General features: G+C 29.1%; 1 protein-coding gene across 7 annotated transcripts in view; it reads right to left on the bottom strand.

Moving 5' to 3' along the window:
- LOC107456224 (cAMP-dependent protein kinase catalytic subunit 1) overlaps positions 1–22,693 on the bottom strand; it is a 452,991-nt gene that overhangs the window by 315,668 nt on the left and 114,630 nt on the right. For all 7 annotated transcript variants that reach the window (XM_071187758.2, XM_071187756.2, XM_071187757.2 and 4 more), the window contains exon 2: positions 8,542–8,590. In XM_071187758.2, coding sequence (XP_071043859.1) covers positions 8,542–8,569 — 28 coding nt within the window. In that variant the 5' untranslated portion in view covers positions 8,570–8,590. The remainder of the gene's footprint in view (positions 1–8,541; positions 8,591–22,693) is intronic.

Raw genomic sequence — 22,693 nt, 5'->3', positions numbered from 1 at the left:
AAATATTACTTGTTTACGTCTGGAAAATATCTAATTAAGTAAATTTCTATTGAAGAAGTATTTCAAGAGTTATTATTTTTTTTTATAATTAATTTCAAATAATTACTAGATGCATTTCCTGGTATGCAGTTTTATTTAGTTAGAACAATCAGAAATCAAAATTTAGCATATGTTTTTCTTTTTAGCTTGGTTGAAATTTAAGATTTCCCAATCCAGTATATTGTTTCCCAATCCATTTACTGACAAATTTAAAAAGTACATTGCATAAGCGAATAATACTTTTATAACGTCTTGCGTCATTATTTATGTAAATGGACTACTTTCTCTGGATGCAGAATAATAAAAAATAATAAAAAATGTTTTCGACATAGCAATATTTTTATGTGAAAAACTAAGGGAATATTATTTTACGTATCACTGAACTGCTCAGTTGGAAAAACTGTATTTTATACGGAGAAAGTAATTCTAATAAAATTACTATACTGTTTAATAATAACATTTATGGTAAAAAAATGAATAAATAAATAAAAAAATAATTATCTGGTAAATAAAATCAAAATATCCAATATTTAAACCATTCATTTCGTAATTTTTCCGTTTATAGGATAACGGTTTACCGGAAGTTCTAAATTACCAAACATTTAGAAAAAAATACAAAACTGAAATGTAAATTTAACCGAATAAATGGTGTTCATGCCATGCTTTAAGGTATCCATTACAAAATTACCGCATTTATCAAGTTGTATGACAGATAAGAGAAACATATTTTTGTTAATTTTACCGAAATAATTACTCCTGCGTGTTGATAAAAATTACTGAATTTTTTGGTGCTTCCCTAGATCTTGAAACACTGTAAATTATACCTTATTCTTATAGTTTTTGACCATACTTTTTTTCTCAATGAAAAGAACCAATTTTCGGTTCCATGATTTCTTTTTTTCATTAATGTAATTGCATAAGTTACAATTTTTGTACCTGAAATTAATTTCAAAACAAAAATGCAGTAAAATCTTACGTCAATTTATAAATTAAAAAATATCAAGGGTTTTATTTCATTTTTCGCACTTTTCATACTTGCGTTATACTTTTTAAAAATGTTATTTGTGTTTCTTTACTCTCTACATTAATGGCGTCATTTGCGTTTTCTTTTTGAGTACTTCTATAAATCTAAGTTTCGCTGATATGAGAAATCTTTTTCTCTCTTTAAATTTTAATTACTAATAGTTTTAGAGAGCTTTAAACACTTAAATTTTTAGCAAAATATAATATTTATTAACTATAACTTAATTTTCGAAACAATTTGAAATGTTTAAATGTAAAAAGAGCGCACCAAAAGTGAATAAATACTATTTTTTTTAAATTTAAAATAAGTTTTTCAACAATGTTTCATTTTGGTTCGAATCCGGGACAAGGCATGGATAGCAACGTTGGTCAACCTAATAAGGTGCCCTTGATAGAGTGGCCAAGAAATCTGCCCTACTGAATGTCAAATGTCAATCGGGTGGGCATTGGAAAAAAATGTTTCATTTTATTACTGTTTAGCAATAAGTTTTGTTATCTCTGAACAAATATCTAAATTAATTTTTTTGTACAGAAATAATTTCGTATTTTTATGAATCCCGCTTAAGTAGAGTAAGGATTTAAGAAGACGTGTAGTAAATGGGGACAGAAGCACGTTAAATATGTCGGGTCACCAAGCCCCATATGCTCTGATAACACATTATACCTCTGGGAGTACTGAATTGAGGATTGGCCGTTCATAACAGATCTGTAAATGAATGAATGGATGGGTCCGCTCTACAAACGGGTGTGACGTATCACTGTGGCGAATTCTTGGCCACAGATGGTGCCACTGGAAAGCAAGAACAATTGCGCCCCCTTTGCCTTAACGGCCGACCACAACAACAACAAGGATTAAAGAGAAAGTGTTTTGCTTATCAAACAGAGTTGGCCACTCAGTCATTTGAGTTTTAATTTTGCTGAAATTTTCAAAATATGCCCTTTTTGTAAAACTGTTGAAAACGTGCCTTTTTTTTTGCAATTGAAGAAATCCATTTTTTTTTCGGAAGTGGAGCAGAACTGAAGGTTATCTTACGTTTACGAAATGCTATATAGAAGACAATACAGAATAACATGCTATACAGAAGACAGTAGCTGTACAGAAGACAACAACTTTTTTGATAAGAAAGAATACCGGCATTAACACTTATTTATTATTATCTGTTTCTTGATAAGTCAGACATTGCTCCTTAGGAATTTTTTTTTTTTTTTTGCGTTAATTCCAGTAAAGTCAAAATTAAGTCGATCGATGTAATAGTTTTATAGCTGTAAGAGTTTCATGTTCAAAAAGATGTCAGTCGAAAATTATATTTTACATATACTAAACCCCCATGACTTCTAAACTATATATTATGTAGACTTTGCATTTGTAGAATTCAATTCAGAATAAATAGTTTTAAGTGCAAAATGTAACCTTTTTCATACTTAAAATTAAAACTTTACGCATAAAAAATTTCACAATAATTCTACTATCAATCATATTAACTTGAGTTCGATTTTCGTCTATTCAGCGTGAAACAATACATAGGAAATAATTCCATATTTAACTAGATATAGTTTATCTAAGGTAAGAACTCCCCAAACAATTCGGCTGGACCCGTGGCGAAATCTATGTTAACGAGGCATAACTATTTCAAGTAGGGGTGTGGGGTTACTATTTAGGTAAGGGTTTTGCTTGAGTCGGAGAAAGAAAGGAAATTTTTTTCTTCAGTTTATTGTGTTAGCCCTAGAGTGAAGAGAAGCTACCCTCCCTGAAATGCACTAATCTTGTTTCCACAGCAGCAGACGGTATCAGACTTTGTGGTGGGGGGAGTTCTTACAGTTGACAAACTACAGTAAAGTTTTTTACCTCCCTTATGAATCAAGATGGTAACTAAATTTCTTCAACATGGAAAAACATTAGATATCCATATTGGGCCAAAGCTTATCGTGAAAGACGATTTCCATTATTTCCCTAATTTGGAACGGTACTCAAAGTCTATAGTCGTATTGTTAAAAAGTTGAATAACCACAGATTTGTTAGATGATTCTGTTTCTGGTATATGTAAGGCTTCTTTTCCAGTTAAACTTATACCCACTGAAGCTATGAAGATTGTACGAAATCTTAGTATTTCATAATTTTAAGATCAAACCGAAAGTACACTGCATACATTATTTATATGTACTACTCATTAGAATGTATTCATACAAATAAATATCCTTGTATTTCACTCTTTTCACAAGGAGATTTAGACGTTTAAAAATAACGAAATAAACCTTACTTCATAGAATCTCAAATGAAGTTTGAGTCATGAGTTAAAAATAATTATTTATGTCCTCATAGTCAGTGTGAAAGTACAACAGAAAATAAGTGCCATATTTCATTCTTGACACAAATAGGTATGTAAATTTATGAGTTTTTTTTTAAATACCACATGACTTTCTGCTTCAAACCCTCAAAACTTCCAGAATTGCCTTTTGTTAAATATTACTGAATAAGAAAATGAAAAAATAACATGTATCGAATAGTTGAAGAGTGTTTCCCGAAAATTTTAACTAACATCAAAATAATTTTATCTTTATTAAATGTGATAAAGATTGATAGTTAGTCTTGAAAAGCCGACATTTTGAAAAGAAACAGCTTGTTGTCGAATTTGTTAATATTTTCACGAGTTGAATGAATTCTTTAAAAATGGTAAAAAAATTATACTGGTAAATAATATATATATAAAATTATATGCGAAACAAGAAAAATTAAAAGTGTAGAAAAAATATTTCTTCTGTTTCATTATTCTCGAAGAGTTAGTCTTGCGAAATTATTAAGAGATGCAAATTTGTTTTCTTTGGACGGAAATTTTCCTATTTAACTTCGCTTGATTATTGGAAATTAAAGAAACAATATTTTTCTTTCATAACTTAAGAGCAATAAATTAGAAAAAAAGATTATTAAGTAGTAAGTTAGATTGTTAAGTAGTATTACTAATGTTAGCTTTTCTATTTTTAAACATATAAAATTTTTATATCAAAATTAATTTACTTGATAAGGACAATAACTTTTCGTGACTCAGTATTTTCATATTGCATGGATTATACACTGGTCGACGAAATTAAGAGATGGAAGACATTTTCCCAAATATCTCAAAAAATACTGAATATAAGTAAATGAAATTTGGTAAGGATATAGCTTATTCCATGATAATAAAGTATGCAAAACAAAAATGAAAGTGCCATTCACTGGCAAGACCTATTGCCAATAAATCCAATGTAGTCTGAATTTAAGGATAAAAGATGACAATAAAAGTGAGGCTTGTACAGTGTGTGTTACCTCTAGTGTGGTGTATGGTCACCCCTGACAGACAGACAGCATGCACAACGAGTATGTATGCTGTTAATAAGGGAGTTAAGGAGGACTTGTGGAAGACCCTCCCATTCTTCCACTTGAGCAATTTTTAACTCCAGAATGGTTCTGGGGGGAGGTTGGCGCATCGCAATAGCTCTCCCAAGAGCATCCCAAGCATGTTCAATAGGATTTAGGTCAGGGGATTTGACTGGCCAATTCATTCGTTGAATATCCTCGCTTTCCAGATACTCATCAACCATGAGAGCCCTATGTGGTCGCGCATTGTTGTCCATAAAAATGAACTCAGGGCCAACAGCGCCCCTGAAAAGAAGCTCATAGGGCTCTAGGACCTCCTGCCTGTACCTCTGGGCATTCACGGAACCATTGTCAAGCACATGGAGCGGTGTGCGGGTATCTTGCATGATCCCTGCCCAAACTATGAGTCCTCCACCAGAATAATGGTCCCTTTTGATAATGTTGCTGGGATGGTATCGGGTTCCAGGTTCCCTCCATATCAATAACCGTCCAGAAATAGCGCCATAGAAATGTGCGTCATAGAAGAATATAGCGTCATAGAAATGTGCGAAAATGCTTTCCATCTCTTAATTTTGTCCACCAGTGTATATTTAAAGTATTTTCATTAAATATTGACTGAGCAAAGATTTTACATTTATTTACAAAATTTTTAAATATGTTTACAAAAAAGTAGAGTGTTTAAAGTAGATGAACAATAAATCTTCTTGGATGATTATTGGCAAGTTACTTTGATTTTAACTAGAATCAAATAATTTCTAATCTAATTGTGTACTGCATTAATATTAGAGAAATCAATTTTCTTACTAAACTAACTTTCTAACTAAATAATTCAACAAGTCAACAACTTATTTTAATTTTAGTTAGTTTTTAATTTTTGGCAAATATTAAAGTTTGCTTTAAGGATACAGCATAAGAAAAAGAATCAGCATATAAAATATATAAGCACTGTGCACCAAAAAAAAAAAAAACTGACCACCCTGAATAACTTTTAATTTAATGATGAGATCTTCACGTTCTAGGACTCTATCTTAATGGAACGAGGGGGTGACCTCAAATCTGCTAATTAATTAGTACAGACGATATTTTATGTTACGAAATCAGACACAAAAACGTATTTTCTCGTAATAAACATACCTTTTTTTTTCCAACTGATTCAGATTTTTAACCCCCAAATTAAAAAAGGGTAGCCGCAATCTAGGAAATATGGCCCTAATAGCTTGGTCAGGACAGCGATCCAAATTTTGCATCACTTAGTGTTAATTTTACTTTTTGCGTATTTCGCCATATCTCGAGAACTTTTAAAACGAATTTGAAAAATTTTGATCGCAATTTCGGTAAAAATGGATTTTACGGTTAAATGGATTTTATGGATGCAAAGTGCCGGTACCTCCAGAATATTTTACAGTGTGAGCAAAACAATCAATTTATTGATGCTTATTTACTGTCTGTAGCACCAAGAAGATGGTGTGTATAGAGAAAGATCAATCATTACATGTCTTTTGTGTTACAATTAAAGAAGAAGAATCTGATTTTAATGGAGACATGAGCATCAACGACATAAAAAGAAAAATAAGAAAAGGAAGCGATTTTATATTCATGAGTTTATATACCGTAGCAAAACGATATAAAAATTCACTACTTAATTTTTAATGCATATAATTTTTCTGATATTTCATTTCAATCAACGTTTATTGCTTTATTTTACATATAACAACTGCGAAACAATTCCAAGGAAATTAAAGAAATTAGATAAAATGTAAGTTTCTTTACTAAACAATTACTTTTAAAAGAGTATTAATATTTAAAAACTACTGTTTTACTGTTTAATACTGTTTCGAAGTTAATTTGTAAGTAGATAGCCACATTTTAAACAGATTTATCATTATGTTTTCCGGTAAAACCAATCCGTTTTCAGTCATAAAAGTTTTTATGACTTATAAAGATAAAGAAAAAAATAATGTAAAGTTGAATTTTAGATGGTTAGTTTTAGGAACTATTTGTAAAAAAAATCTATATAAGTTATAATAATAACTATTATATAACTATATAGTTGTAATGTTGATGTTAAGAAGCAAACATGTATTAAAACAAATTAATACTTTAATTTCAATTATACAAATTCAACTCCAACAAATTCAGTTATAACAACATCAATTATTATAACTTCAACTCCAACAACTTCAATTATAAAAGAGTTTGAAACAAATGTTCCATTTTTTATGTAATGACGTTTTCAATTAAATTGTTATTAAGATTTAGATAAGTCCAGCAAATAAACAAATTATGGGATGCTTTTATTTTTGTTAAGATAGTTAAATTATTACTGTTTTCTTAACTAAATTCCGCTAATTCAGGATTAATTAAACTAATTAAGTGTTCGTAATTTATTCATATGCATTTCTAACAACTTATGTAACCCACACAGTAATTGTACTAAATAAAAGTAGACAACAAACTACTTTTTAAAGTGCATTTTTGTGACATAAAATGTTATAAATTTTACTCTGTAAATAATATTGCATTTTTAGTTGCAATATTTTTCTAGTTTAATTGCTTTTTCTAAAAAAAAACGTAAAAAAAAGAAATGATGGTTTAAAAATTGTATACATCACATGCTTGTCTAACTGCACTTGAAATCTTTATAATGAGTTTCAGCATAGGTTCTCAAAGTGGGTGGTACCCCCTTCCCCCAGTGGACACTGGACTCTTCTAAGAGGCGTTATGAATTTTTATATGATCAATAACAACTAACTGGATGAATTTTTATTAAATTTTTTGTGCACTTTGAAATTAAAATATTTTTTATTTTGCATCGAAATATTATTTACACATTGTTATTACAAAAGTTATGACTTTAGAAATTTATCGATGTATTACCGTCGTGTTGCCAAAAAATTTATAAAGTTTCTCGTTTCAGAGTGCCACAGTAGATAAACTATTTGCATAGATATTTTAAACTTTCCCCAGGAAAGGAGGATTAATTATAAACAGAAAATTATGTAATAACCATGCTACAAAGGCATTTTGGTACATCGATAACTTTTATTTATGATTGATAACCAAGTAAAATAAACAAATAAAACTAGACTTCATTTTTGTCATTTCCTCAGATAAAGCATATTATCTTGTCTTTTGTCTAGAGAAATGATTACTCAATAAAGCGAAATGAAAAAGTATTTGATTGTGATATTTATCTAATGACGTGTGACCTTTTTTTACAGATTTAAGGTATTTATATTATTGCTGGTTTACTCGTTAAAGGGCAAAGATCATTTATTAAAGTCAAGAATATTTAAAAGCTGTAGCACAATTCAATACAACTGCCTTAGTCTTCAGTCATTATTATAATACATTCAATACATAACAGTCATAAATAAAGAGGCAGAAATAATAATTAATAAAATGAAGAAACATAGTAATTTTAATAGTTTTTGACAATACTTCCAGCAAACCAAGAATCTAAAAATTTTAGTTAAATCTTTTTTTAATAAAATCTTTCGTATCTTTTTTAAAATTACTTTTCAATTTTTTGAAATATTTTTTAATTATTCTTGTCATAAAATCATTCATAATATGATTTTTTTATTGTATGTATATAAAAAAATAAGAAATTTTAGTTCAGTAGGTTATTTTTATAATTCAGTTCTTTGTTTCTCCATAGTTCATCTTATAATTTTCTCATCTTAGCTTTAATTTTTGTTTTTCGTTTTGATGAGACATTACAAATTTAACGAAATTGAATGAAATATTCTGAAAAAAAAAGGAAACGCTTTTAATTAAGTTAAAAAAAGTAATAGATTTTTGTCCAATATTAAATTTTAGAACTTCATTTTTTCGATTCTTTTAAAATTGTTTTTGAAACAAAAATAGACTGAAGAAAGTATCGCCATTTTTGTATTTATGAAATTACAACAGCTATGAACTGGTTTGATTCAGTACAATCTTACACTTTTCAACCACAATTTTTACAGACTAAATTCTTTCATTTGTTTTAGAATTGGGCTTTTATTGATGAATTTTTTAAAAAAATTCCTGCTATTCATTTACTTTACCATTTTATGATTTTTGTTGAACAATTTTTCCAATCCAAAAAGCTGTTTAACAAATTATATAAAAATTTACTGTACCTTTATCTCGTCTTTTGAATATAGGCATCTTAAAAAGCTTCAGTTTGAACTGAAAGAAAAATACAACATTAATGGAAGTTTACTTTATAGAATTTTAATAAAATGAAGAAAAAAATAGCATCAGTAGGGGAAAGTGTTTCCCCTTGGTCTTAGAGGTTAAATTTTACAATTTATATGTTTAGTTAATACCTGATACAAAAGATACTATTTGCTGTATTACGAACCAGTTTAGATTTTCCAAGCATGTGCCAAGCAGTTTTTGATTTCTAACTGCTGAGTAATTTTTTTCAAACAATTTGACTTAAAAATAAAACTTTATAAAAATTATATTTAAAAATGAATCTAAGATAAATTTAGACCAAAGTGCCATTTTATTCTAGATAATATATAGTTTTTTTATTATTGTAGATTAGTTCTGTTATTATGCTAGATAATATATAGTTCTATAAAAACATTTTCATTAGGGTACACATGTTGAAACCGCAACATTGCAACTTTTAATTGCAAAATTTAAATAGAGTACTTTTAAGTTATTGTTGCAACATAATAAAGTTATTATTTATAAAAAAAATGATAAAAAATTTCTGTACCACAATAGTTTTGTGAAATAATAAAAAAGTAGAAATTTTTAAAGCTAATAATAAAAAAAATACATTAGTTTAAATTATAGATACGTTTTGGGAAATGTCCAATATCTTTCACCAAGTTGATTCATTCACCAAGTGAATTTCATCTTGCTTTAGGAAATTTCTTACAATTTACAGACATTGAAAAGGAAATTGTTTTTCAAAAACACGGAAACACACCGCTAGTCGTTCGAAAACTATTCTTGATTTCTTTTTATGCTTCGAAATTTGATATATGAAGGCCTAAAGCAATTTCAACTCTTAACACAACAAAAAACTTTAGCAGTTCATAAAATCTATCTTAACTATAAAAGAACAGCTTAGCGATATACTTTATAAGTTTATTTTTCCTGCAGTTCGTATTGCTATATAGTATTTCAGAACAATTATATGTTTTATTTTTAAACTGTGTAGATTCCCTTACATTAAAATTCGAAAAAATAAAAATAAAAAAATATTTAAAAATATTGCGTATATTTTTTATTCGACTTTAAATGTATTTCATATGGCTTGTTTTTTATACAAGATTTTATCGGTTGTAAAATTTTTTCATTTATATAAAACATATTTTATTTTTGCTTTCAGAGCTTCTTTTATTTCGTACAATTTTTAAAGCACAGATACCAAAGTGAATATTTAAATTAACAGTTAGATTATAAATTTTAATAATGAATAATAGTGATTTCTTTCAAAACTAACGTAAAAATATTGAATGTTTGGGATTTCAAGGAATGTTTTTTCAAGGTAAATGTAACGTGACGAGTGTAACGTGACGAAAGGATAACTTTTTAAAGAATAAAAATTACGAAAAGGAAAATGTATAATCAAAGATAAAATAATTTGGTAAAAACTTCAAATAATACACAATTTTTAGAGTTTTGTTTACACCGATTTCTGATAGTATCACACCACAGTTTTTACAATATAGTTTAGTCCATTTCATTGATTTTCAGCCTATGCATACACCAAAAATAAATTCAGAAATTACGCCAGACCCATGAATTTCAAGTCTGACATGAAACCTAGTTTTATGACTGCTATTGATAAAACGATGAAAATCTTTCATTCTTTTCATTAAATATTTTCCAAATATTTGTAGTCTTTCATCGGTTAGTATATTCAGTGCTTCAGATGAACTTCATTTATTAATTCGGAAAAATGAATCTCGATAATTTAAGATTCCTTAGTGGAACAAAATTGAATGGAAACCACTGTTCTAATCTACAATTTTATAATTGATTTTTTTTTTATTTGCAGTTTACACTTTTTACAACATAAGACCACTGAGTTTGAATTTACCAGATTTGTTTTAATGCACCAGTAAGAGTATAAAAAGCAGCATTGTAAAATTTCATCAGTAATCTATTTTAAAACATTTTGCTAAAAGTGTATGCTGATACTTTTAAAAAGTCAGAAATAGATAAAACGCATATTGCATCATTACACACGGATGATTCATTAAAATATCAATTTTTTACATTATTACTTAATAAGTTTTTCAAGTTAAAATGTGAATATCTTTGAGGAAACTGATCATAAATTAAATAACTTCTTACAAACTTATAATCTTTCATAACCGAACTCAGAACTTGCATTTTAAATAAATATTTATTTCTGAAATGAAGCCGATTAACCATTTTAATCTTAAATCCTGTTCAAACTTCGACAATATCAGCTTCATGACTTTCACGAAGTTTGAAGTAGCCATATATGATAAGAGTTCGTGCTATTGATTTTTTGATTCATCGATTTCAAGCGAGCGAATATTGATTTTAGCCTAGTATTTACACCTTCTTTCAAATAAATGACACATATTTGAATAACATTTTGAATGTATTTAAGCTTTTTCAGTTATTCCAAAATGTAATAAGGCATTTCAGAAAATGAAACATTTTTCCGAAAGAAATGTCCTTGAATTTCTGAGTCAAATTATATGGAAAATGATCAATTATACTGCTAATAAAATATAAATGATCAAATATATTTATTTCCATTTCATGTAGTTTTAGTTAAGCTTTTCTTACATTTGGTTTTCAGATATTTGGTTTTTTAGAAAAGCTTTGAATTTCGTATTTCTAGTTCCAAAAAATGGAATTTAACACTTTAGGTTAGTTGAATTTTAACACTAAATAGTTATAGCCAATGGAATATAGCAAATATTACCTAAAAATCATTAATGCTTACGGCATATAACGTTCAATGAAACAATTGGATTGAAATATCATTTGCAATGCAGCCAATCTTTTCTGCGATTGTTATTTGTGCCTATGCATCTTAAACAGTTTTTGTATAAAAGCTAACAAGAATTTTTCTAGAGGATATTTGAACTGAAAACTCTGATTAATTATTACGGATATAGGCTTGTTTTCGAAGCAAATTCTGTTACGTACTATATCAAAAATGAAGCTTCTATAATCATAATCAGCTTACTACCATTATCTGAAAAAATACAATTTTAAACCAACTTCCCACTTTAATATCAGTTTGTTATTTATGAATAAAATGTCAGATATTTTATAATTGTTTAAAATTAAAGATTATAATGCCTTTGAATTTTATATTAATAATTACTCATTTCCTGGTAGTTTTGATCATACTTTTTTTTCCCAGTGAGCAATCTCATAGTTTAAACGTAATAAGCGTTGACATAAGCGAAAAAAAAGTTAAGCATGTTTGACAATACGCCCAATGGTTTTCAGTTCTTTATACCGACATTAAGGAAGATTTTTAAGAAGATAAAAAATTAGAAGATTTTTAAACACTGCATTCAGTTTAATGTGTATTTTGATTTAACTTCTCACAGCTTTCACAGTTAAATATCCAAAAGTACATTCAAAAAATAAATAAGATAAGCAGCATATTTTGTACTTTGATTTACTCTGTTGCATAGTAACAGCACTTATTTGGAAAAATGCTGTTATGTTAGCAAAACTCTTCAAATATTAGATGGTTAAAAATATTCGAGTCACCTTACTGAAGGATGTTATTAATATTCACCCTTCTCTTTATACATCTGTCCCCTTTGGTGGATTGACCCCAACTAACAAGGGGATTGAGGTTGCCGATGCTATGAATAATACATCTGAACATAGAACAGGAATGAGAATGATGGTCAGGAGAGATGGCAAACTCATTCAGGCAGCTTCCATCACACTGAGCAATAACTGCAGTGTTTGCAAGGCCGAGATGATGGCGATTAACACAGCTTTACAATAGCTTGCAAATAACCAATATCCCAATGCAACTATTTACTCTGATTCGCTCTCCTCCTTGCAAGCTTTAAAAAATCCTAAGCCCGATTCCGAATTGGTAGAAAACACCAAACGAATCTGGAAAAAGAATATTCTTCTCGGAAGGGTAAAAGCCCACGTTGGTATTGAAGGCAACGAGGAAGCGGATCGAGTTGCTAAAAACGCCATCAGTCTCGGCAATGTTGACATTGAGGTCCCGAGCTCCACCGCCCAAGTCAAAACATTGATCAAAGGCTATAATTTCATGCGTTGGAAACAGGAGTGGCGGGATTCCGAGAAAGGTAGACAAACGTATAAGTTTATTAAGGATCCTAATATTAGTAGACTGCAGGCGAATTTTTATTTTAATCAATTTCTTACGGGCCATGGAGTGTTCGGTGAGTATCAAAATAGATTTTTTAATAGAGTCCTTGATTGCAATTATTGTGGAGAAATACAAAGCATTGATCATTTAATTTTATACTGTCCACGCTTCCGAACGCTCCCTGGAGAATATTTTAAAAAATTTAATCAAATTCAATGTTTTGCTAATTCGACCTGCAGGGGTATTATTAAATGTATCATGAAAAAGACACTTGAAGATATTTTGGGTGATGACACTTAAGGATTCGGAACCCCGCACTCCAAATTGGGTGTCTCAAGCTTTTACTACACTTTTTATGTACTTTTATTGTTAATTTGATCGGTTTTATCCATGTGTGACTTGGTTTTGAGTCATGTTTTTAACTGCTAGTTTTTTTTCCAATTTGTTCTTATTGTAATAAATTTACGTTTACTTATTCCTTTTATATGTTCGGTTTTATCCATGTTTGACTTGGTTTTGGGTCATGTTTTAGCTGTAAATTTTATTCCATTTTGTTCCTTATGTAATCTTTTACTTTTATGCATTGCTTTTACCACGCACGATATGGGTGTTCTATTCACTTTTATGTATATATTGTTTTTACTCTTTTAATTATGATCTTTGTGATTTTTCATGTGTTGGCTGGATTTAGAGTCATGTTTTTAACAGTTGGTCGCTTGTGCTTTATTCTTCTTTACTGTTGTTGATATAATTTCTGATATTTTATGTATGTTTTATGTATCTACTCTCGTATGCCCTTAAATAGGGCAGGTCGAGATGCAAATAAACATATTACTGAAGGATGTTTTTTAAAAATACTGTCCTTGAGCATTAAAAATTCATTAAATTAAGCCATAGCAAAGTTTACTTTTGAATCATCTATTCATTCAATCAGATTAGATTGTGTAACCAAAAAAGGCTTACATCTATTTTTAAAAGAAAAAAAAAATCGGTGAGAAGTAACAGATGAGACGATAAGCTAAAAACACGAGGATGAAAAATTAAGTTGTAGTGCTAGAGAAAATCAAAGAGATTCAGATCACACTTCAATCGATGTTTTCTGTTTTCTTTCTTTTTTCAAAATAATCGAACAACTAACTCAAAGATTTCATACAAAATATTTTTACTCAGCTTGTTTTGAATGAATTGTTTTGCTCTTGATATCATTCCCACTTCTATAACATTTTGTAAACACCAACTTGTCAATTAGACGATGGTTTGTTTGAAATCAATAAGCTGATAGACCAACTATTTTGCTCGCCTTGGCCTATTTTTCCAATTAATAAGAATGCAAAGTCAAACTACACCAGGAAAAAAATTCTGGCATAATTACCGTACTGTGTGGTAGTGATATTTCAGGTAGAAGAAACAATTCTGGTTAACAAAAATCAAAATATAATTATATATAAAAAATATGATTATATATGAAGTTAATTATCTATAATAATGTTTTAAGAAAAGGATAAAGCTTTTTTTACATAGTTTTAAAGCTAAAATTTTTTCTTAATGGTAGGTGTAAATGATTCTAGATTAAAACTGTTGCCAATACGCCTTCGTACCAGCTTTTTCTTTTATTTTTATTGCTCGTAATTTGTGTTTTTGTCTAAGTATTTTCTGAGAAATCCAGAAAAGGATTTTATAATTCAGCTTGCGATGCAAAATAATATGAATATTGATTGCAAAGTATATGACAAAATTAATACATACACTTGATGAATTGAATTTATCATAATCAATTTTTTTAACTTTTATTAATTTTTTCTCTTATGTGAATTCAGATACTTAAGAAAAATATTGATGGTAATTCTATTTTACTTACATTTGTTTAAAGATCATTAGCAGCAGTTAAATTTTATGTTTTCAGCAGTTATAACGTATTTTAGATTTGTTTTTGATGAGTAAATATATTTAATAGATATTCCTGAACTAATTGCTAAAAAACTTGCTTAATGTTTTCCACTGACTGATTTTTGTCAGATTTGTGAAAATTTGGCAGCTATACCCTCACAAAACTATAAAAAAGTCTTTCCATGTATGAAATTAGTTTCACCCAGAGACAGCAAACTAAATCAGACACTACTTAAAAATAGATGGCTTCAAAAAATAAAACTTCTTAAAAAAACTAGGAGAAAAGAAACATGTATTTGTATTTTTGTAATAAGTCGTAAATTGATATTGCTGCCAAAAGTTTCTTCTTTTAATGAGGACTCGAAAAGCATATTATTTTGAAAACCAAAAAGTCTGTGATTAACTTTACTTGCCAAGGATAATTTCAAACGTAACATATAAATATTTTAGAGCATCAAAATAATGGGAATGAAAAAAAAAATCCAAAATTTTTAGAAATAAATAATTACTAACTGAACAGAATAACATTGATTTCTAAAATTTAAACTCAAACCAATTAAAAACATTGAAACTTTGAAAATAAGTTATTATACTCAAATATGAATTAATTAACATTTAAGTTATTAAAATAATAAGAAAGAAAATTCTAAATTTTTGAAATAAATAATTACCTACAGTTTGTATTATATTGATTTCTGAAGTTTAGATTAGTTGAAAAAAGACTTAAATCTATTAATAAAGCTTAAACTATTAAAATAAGTTTAATTCATTTTAAAAATTCAACTTTTGCTTAAAACTGTATTATAATAAGCTGTAATTAGCCGTAATGCTGTAAAACATTTAAATATGTGTTTTCGACTAAAAATTCCGACTAAAATTTCTTGCCTTATGAAAGGGTAAGCTCCATTCCTAGTCATATTTATATGCACTATTTTGAACTCCAATTATTTTAAATTTTACTGCTTCTATTTCATAATTTTCATGCTCGGAGAAAAACATTTTAGTGAAATTTAAAACTACTGCATTTGTATGGTAATGATGTTTCTTATAAGAAAGCTATAGTTCTGGTAAATAAAACCTAAGTATAAGGTATTTAAACCATTCATTTGTTGATTTTCCTTTCTTATGATAACTGTTTTACCACTACCATATATAGTTCTTATAACTCAAATAGTTCTTATTATCAAAATTATAGTTTGTATATTTGAAAATATTTTAATTTTAAAGATTAACTAAGGATTTTTTAAAAGTATAAACCTCAATAATTTTCTCAGGTGGAAAAAAAATCTGATAAAATTAAACGTACTGTATGGTAATTACGTTTCTGGTAAAAAAAAAACTATACTGGCAATAAAAATCAAAATATTATGGTATTTGAACCATTTGGTAATTTTTTGGTTCATATGTTAGCGATTTACCAGAAATTCTGATTTTCAAAATTATCGTTCTCATTACCACTCATTTAGTAAAAAAATACAAAACTGAAAAAGCAATTTTAACCGAATAACTGGTTTTTACGCCATGCACTAAGGTATCATGATAACTGTACCAAATTTTACATCATTAAACAAATTTTATTACATATTATAAAATCATATTAGCATGTTAAATTTGCCAAAATCAGTTATCAAATCAATTACCCAAAGCGCTTTGGTAGAAATTTTCATATTACGTTGTTTTTACTCAATCGTTTATGCCACATAATTATTTATTCAATACAATCAATAAATATGACACTCATTAATATAATGAGTATATTATACTAATACGAAATTAATAATAATTTAGATTTTATCTAAATTTAGTACTTAATGCAGTCCATATTTAATATCAACACTATATTTTATTTAATATTTAACATGAAAGCATTTTTCATTACATTTTAAGACATCAGCAATATAAAGCAATGCATATAATAAATAACATTATAATAATTATCGAAGTTAACCTTACCGAGCATAAAAATTTCCATCAAAATGTGAAATAATAATCACACACACAATGAAAATATTAATTACTTTGAACGAATTTTTTTGACTATGTATTAACCTATTCGACCGACTTCGTCCTTTGAAAATAAAATTACAAAAACCTTTCGTGTCAAAAAAAAAAGTTACAATTTTCCTTGTCTCATTTGCTGACAGTGCAAAATTACAATTTCTAACAAGCTGGGATCATTTATATTCTATCAATTTAATTCAGACATCGTGATTGAACGTTGTCTTTCTAACAGTTAGTATTATATACCGCAATGATTCATGAAATTTCGCAGTCGCATATTTCCAAATACAGAAAAATCCCTTTAATTTTTCGAGAGAGTTATGGTTCGTTCGAGTTAGTGAGGTATGGATGAAAAACTTAAACATTTATTGGCAGATCATATGTCGATTATTTAACATCGTGATTTTTCATATGTTAAAAATAAGTTTTTTTTTTTTTTGAAAATTGCTATGTTTCTTGAGTAAATGCCAAACTTAATTTTGGAGACTAGAATTTATGATGAAATATTAGTAGATGTCACGCAATTTGCGAGAAATGTGATAAGTAATAATTTTTTATTTCTCAAAACGTACACTTGTCCTCAAATTCATGTTAAAACTGAAAATAGTAGTTAGTAAAAAAAGTAAAATTAATTTAATTCTTATAATATCAAAGCTTCTATTTACTTAGTATTTGTTTATTTATTAAAAAGATGACAGAATGAATGCATTGACGTTAATTTTAGGGATTTTCATTAGAAATAATAAATAAAATAACTTTCATTTTTGTGAATAAGATTAAGTTAATATAAGTGAAAATAAAAATAAAGAGCAAACAAAATAAATAAATTTTTTTAGAGAAGTGTCAAAATAATAAAAATGTATGCTTATTCGAAGTATTATGTTCATGCAAGTTAATATTAGTTGAAAATGCATGGTTACGTATAATAAGGTTAGCTATAGCGGGTATTTTTACGCTAATTTAAAAATTGGAATGCGATTTCGTCAAGGTTTCTGAAGTTACCGGACCCGAAAAATTACGAAGGTTCGTCATTACAATTCTGTAATCACGAAATCTATGAAATTGCTGTGGATTAAAACAAATGTTTCTTCTAAGTATTTTCTAAAAAGTATGGGATTCATTTACTGTAATTTACCATTCAGTACATTAAGTTGTAATGCCGGTAATTAATATAATTTGTGTTTTATATGCTGTAAATTTATAAATGGAAAGAAGTTTTTAATATATACTGGCCAGAGACTTTTGCACACAACTGTGTACAACTCAAACCTATAGCAAAAGGTTAAATAGTATATGAAATTTTATATACACTATTAGAATAAAATCATCGGCAGCAGTCTGTCCATTCATTTAACCTTAAAATTTAGGAGAAAGAAATTTTTTTTTTATTTTTACGGTTTTGAAACCGTTTACAATTAGTATGGTAAAAAAACAATGAATACAAAACTACACATTTTTTAACCATTTTTAACTAACAAGGTTACAAAATCATAAAAAAATTAACTAGGCATTTCTTTAGGTAATGGCTATTAAGTTATAGTTCAGCATTGCTATTAAGTTATAGTTCAGCAAGAGGCAATGTTGTGGTGTCAAAGCTGGAACTCGAACTCCTGGTCTGTCGGTCATTAAATCGAGAGATTAGCCCTTTCAGGTATAATATCCAGCTGCAAGGAACTAAGTAGCCTCATAAGATGGGTCCAGTTAGTACGATATAATTCTGGTTTTTTAACCGCATCAGGTGAAAGCAGTTAAATAGCAATTTTTCTCTCAGTTAACAGCTTGAATACCATTTTATTTATGATAATTTGACTGTTTTGCTTGAATATAGTAAAATATTAGTTAAACAAACTGTTATTTAGCCATTTTTTCCAAGAAGTTTCTAAAAGTGAGATATTATATAATACTAACTTATCGTTTCATATGATATTATATATGACATAAATATGACTGAATTGCTGGATACGGAATTAAGAGAGATATTTTATTTCTGACTTAGATTTAATACAATTACTAGTTGTTTGATAATTTACTAATTACAATTGATGCTGTTTTTGGAATGTTCGAATTAATTGACAGATTTCTATTGCAATAACTATTCAGACTTATTTTTTTCTTATTTGTACCTTCAAAGGATTATTTACCTATCAGCTAATTACAGTGAGTTGTTGTAATTTGTAAGTTAATCATATGCATATCGATTACTTAAGATAATGAAGTTCAGATAAAGTTAAAAATGTTATTGACAGCTTTGGGATACTTTAATTATGTCATTAGCAAATGCGAAAGTTAGGGAGACTAAAGTTTGTTGAGAAGCAACTTTAATTGAATAAGTATATACATACAAAACAAGCGAAGTACGATATACTTTGTTGTGAAAATATTGTACACGCAAACATAATACTTGAAGTAAAGAATGGGTAGCTTTCGAATTATTTTTGTAATTTAAACAAGTTTTAAAAAATAATATATTTGAAAATATTAAAAAATTTTGAAATCTGTTCAGAGTTTTTTTAAATCATAAACCCTAATAGTTGACAGAGAATCACGGAGAAGAAATTCTGGTACAATTACCGTACTGTATGGTAATGACATTTCTGTTAAAAATACTATAACGCTGGTAATAAAAACCGAAATATACGGTATTTAAGCCATTAATTTGATTATTTTTTGGTTCTTTATGTTAACCGTTAATCGGAAATACGGGTTTTCAAAATTTATAGTTCTTATTACCAGACATTCAGTAAAAAAATACAAAACTGAAAAGTAAATTTAACCGAATAAAAATTTTTTTATGTCACGCTCTATGATATCATGATGAGCTTTTCCATATTTACCAAATTTTAAAATCTTATTTTATTGGTTATTTCACCAAATCGCTTCAGTTAAAATTAACTTGTTTTCCTGGTGTTATCATAAAGCCAGAAGCACAGTCCTACTCTGGTAGTTTTGACCATACATTTTTTCGCAGTGCAGATTAAGGAAAATGATTATTTGGAAAGTGGTACATAGTGCAAGTGCTTGGGTCTCAGTTAATAATTTTAAGAAAAAAAAATAAACTTAAAGATAGATTTTATAGAGTTTTAATTAATTTTTAATTTCTGTTTTTAAATAATTTTGAATTTCTGTTTTTAATTAAGATCTATTTCATATTTAAATAAAAAACTTTTTTCGTTTTCAAATCAAAAGATTAAAATGAAAAACAATTTTTACGACAGTTCTGTATTTCCTTACAATAGAAATAATGGGTCTTTTCCGATCTTTATCGAACTTTTACTGCACAATATGCCGATCATACTTTGGAAATGTTTTAAAATATTTAGAAAATATTAAAGTAAAACATTCCAGATTATTTGATTTGTGCAAGCAATTAAATTTGAATTACTATTACAAAAATATCATAATCTCTTCATAATAATTCAAAATAATTTTATCGCGTTCACATAATTCCCAATAAAAAACACTCCATAAAATTATAAACATATTTTATATAGTTATGTGTAAGACTGGGCTATAAATCGATGTATCGAGACATATCGATTTAACGCATATATCGGCAAGACGATACAGCGACTTTCATTCAAGGCGATGCAACAGAAATCTGATTTAAGCCGTCGAGTAAAGACAACGAGCGCAAAACGATATAGCGATATAAGACACGCAAGGATATAAGATAACGATATGGCGATATAAGACTCTTCTCTTACGTTCCGATGTCGACTCGCGCTGTGGAAGACGATGTTCGTTTCATTATGTTGAAATGGCCTTGATGGGTGAGCTGTAGAATCAGAATCAGAGTTTTGAGAACACATATCGTTATATCGCATGTTCCCTTTCGCACCTCATAGCTTTATTTTCTTTGTCGCGACTTTTCTTGTAGATTATTTTCAGTGGGACTAACTTCGTGATCGCCGATGTTACCTTGTTCTGAAGGCAATCTATTATTGAAAAGAATATATCAAAAAGAGTTTCTTCATTAATTAGATAAGTTTTTTTTTTAAAAAAAACTTCTTTTTATTTTATGTGAAAATTATCGGCAATCTAATTTAGGTGCCCATAAAGAATTGAATTTGTTAGGTTATTTTTTTACTTTCTTTTAATTTATTAAAAACTTTTTGGATGAAACTTCTAATAATTTAATGAGTTTTTATTACTGATTTTAAATTTATAAATCTTGTTGTTTTTATTTTTAGAAATAAAGTTAAAACAAAATTTATTTTTGTCATTTGGATTTGGACACAAGTCAATCAACTTTGTTTATACAAAAAAATTTGAAAGGTTTGCGTATTTTATTCATTTTTTTAAATCATTTAGCACTTCGTTTTATTAGAGAGTATAATAATTTTTTTAAAAAAATATTCTTTTCATATTATTTGTTAATTAGCTAAATATATTATCGAATATCACAATTTTTTTAGTTTTAAGAAATTAAATTGTACTTTATTTTTCGTTCATAATTCGGTCATTATTTAATTTAATTTTATTATTTATCTGAAATGATAAGGTCCCGCAGTGAACTGATCGTTAAGACACGGTTCCCTGTAGATCACCGAAGTCAAGCATCACTGGCTGCGGTCAGTGTGCGGGTGAGTGACCACTTAGATCAGTCTGCGTAGGGACAAAGGGTGTGCGGTATTGGTCCTCGTTAAACTGTTTTACCGTAAAGTGCTCGACTTCGCGCGCAGGTCGTCGAGCTACCGAAGCTTCATTTAGAAATTGAACATTACGATCGAACTTTATAATTATGTAATTATTTATGCATAATACACTGGTTATCATAAATTAAGGAAAATTCACAAAAATCGCGATAACTCAAGAAATTACACATGGAATTTTATGAAACTTACCCACAATATACAACACATAGTAAGGTATTAAACAACATAAAAAGAAATTATCAGACATTAATAGTAGTATAGAAATTAGCACATGTATAAAATAAACAAATTGGAAGTATCGGTTTGCAATAGAAAAAGTACCTTTAATATGGAATATGATTGCCTCTAGAAGCAATACAGCACAAACAGCGATGTGTGATGCTTTCAATTATGCGGTCTATCAGTTCAATAGGAAGTGAGAGCCATTGCTCTTGTAAAGCAGTTGCAAGCGTGGCAAGGGTCTGAGGGGGTGGATTGATGGCAGATACACGCCTCCCTAGAGCATCCCAAACGTGCTCGATAGGATTCAAGTCCGGGGATCGAGCTGGCCACTCCATGCGAGTAATTGTTTCCTGTTGAAGATAATCATCAACAATGCGAGCTCTGTGTGGTCTTGCATTATCGTCCTGTAACAGGAAGCAATCACCAATTGCCCCGGCATATGGGCGCACATAAGCATCAAGGATGTTGTCTCGATAAACCTGAGCATTCACGGTTCCCCTTGGAAAGACATGGAGGTATGTGCGCCCTCCTAAGGATATGCCTCCCCAAACACAGACACTGCCTCTTCCGTATGCATCTCTTTCACGGATGTTTGATGGATGATAACGGGTCCCAGGTTCTCTCCATATCAAATAACGTCTACTGTCACTTTCTAGACTAAACCTGGACTCATCCGTAAAGAGAACAGGCCTCCATTGATCTGACGTCCAGTGGACATGTTGTCGGGCCCACTGCAAACGGTCTCTCCTATGGCGTGATGTGAGCGGCACGCAAATGGCTGGTCGTCTCGCATACAGACCACCTTCGTGGAGCCTTCTGCGCACAGTTGACGTTGACACCAACCTTCCGGTGGCTGCAGCAAGAGAGGATCTAAGATGTGTCGGAGTAGCGGTTCTATTCCTGCGTGCACTTAATGTCAAATATCGGTCATCGGCACTGGTCGTAACAGTTGGCCGTCCTTGACTGAACCTCCTAGATGCCGAATCTGTGGTTTGAAATTGCCTCCAAAGTCTATGAACCACAGATGGACTCACATTTAGCCATCTGGCCACTTCTGATTGACTCTGCCCTGCCTCTAGTCTCCCGATGGCTCTCCATCGTAGTTCTTCAGGCAAATGATGCCTAGAGGTCATTATTACGAATTGGCTATCTCAGATTTTCAATGTCGCAATCACAGTAAAATTTGTGTGCTTTCTCTCAAACTTG

Source organism: Parasteatoda tepidariorum, chromosome 11, assembly GCF_982258835.1.
Source record: "Parasteatoda tepidariorum strain Cologne lab strain chromosome 11, Ptep-v5.0, whole genome shotgun sequence".
Taxonomy (NCBI): Eukaryota; Metazoa; Arthropoda; class Arachnida; order Araneae; family Theridiidae; genus Parasteatoda; species Parasteatoda tepidariorum.
Note: the sequence above shows the minus strand (reverse complement) of the source record. Positions and strands in the feature narration are given on the sequence as shown.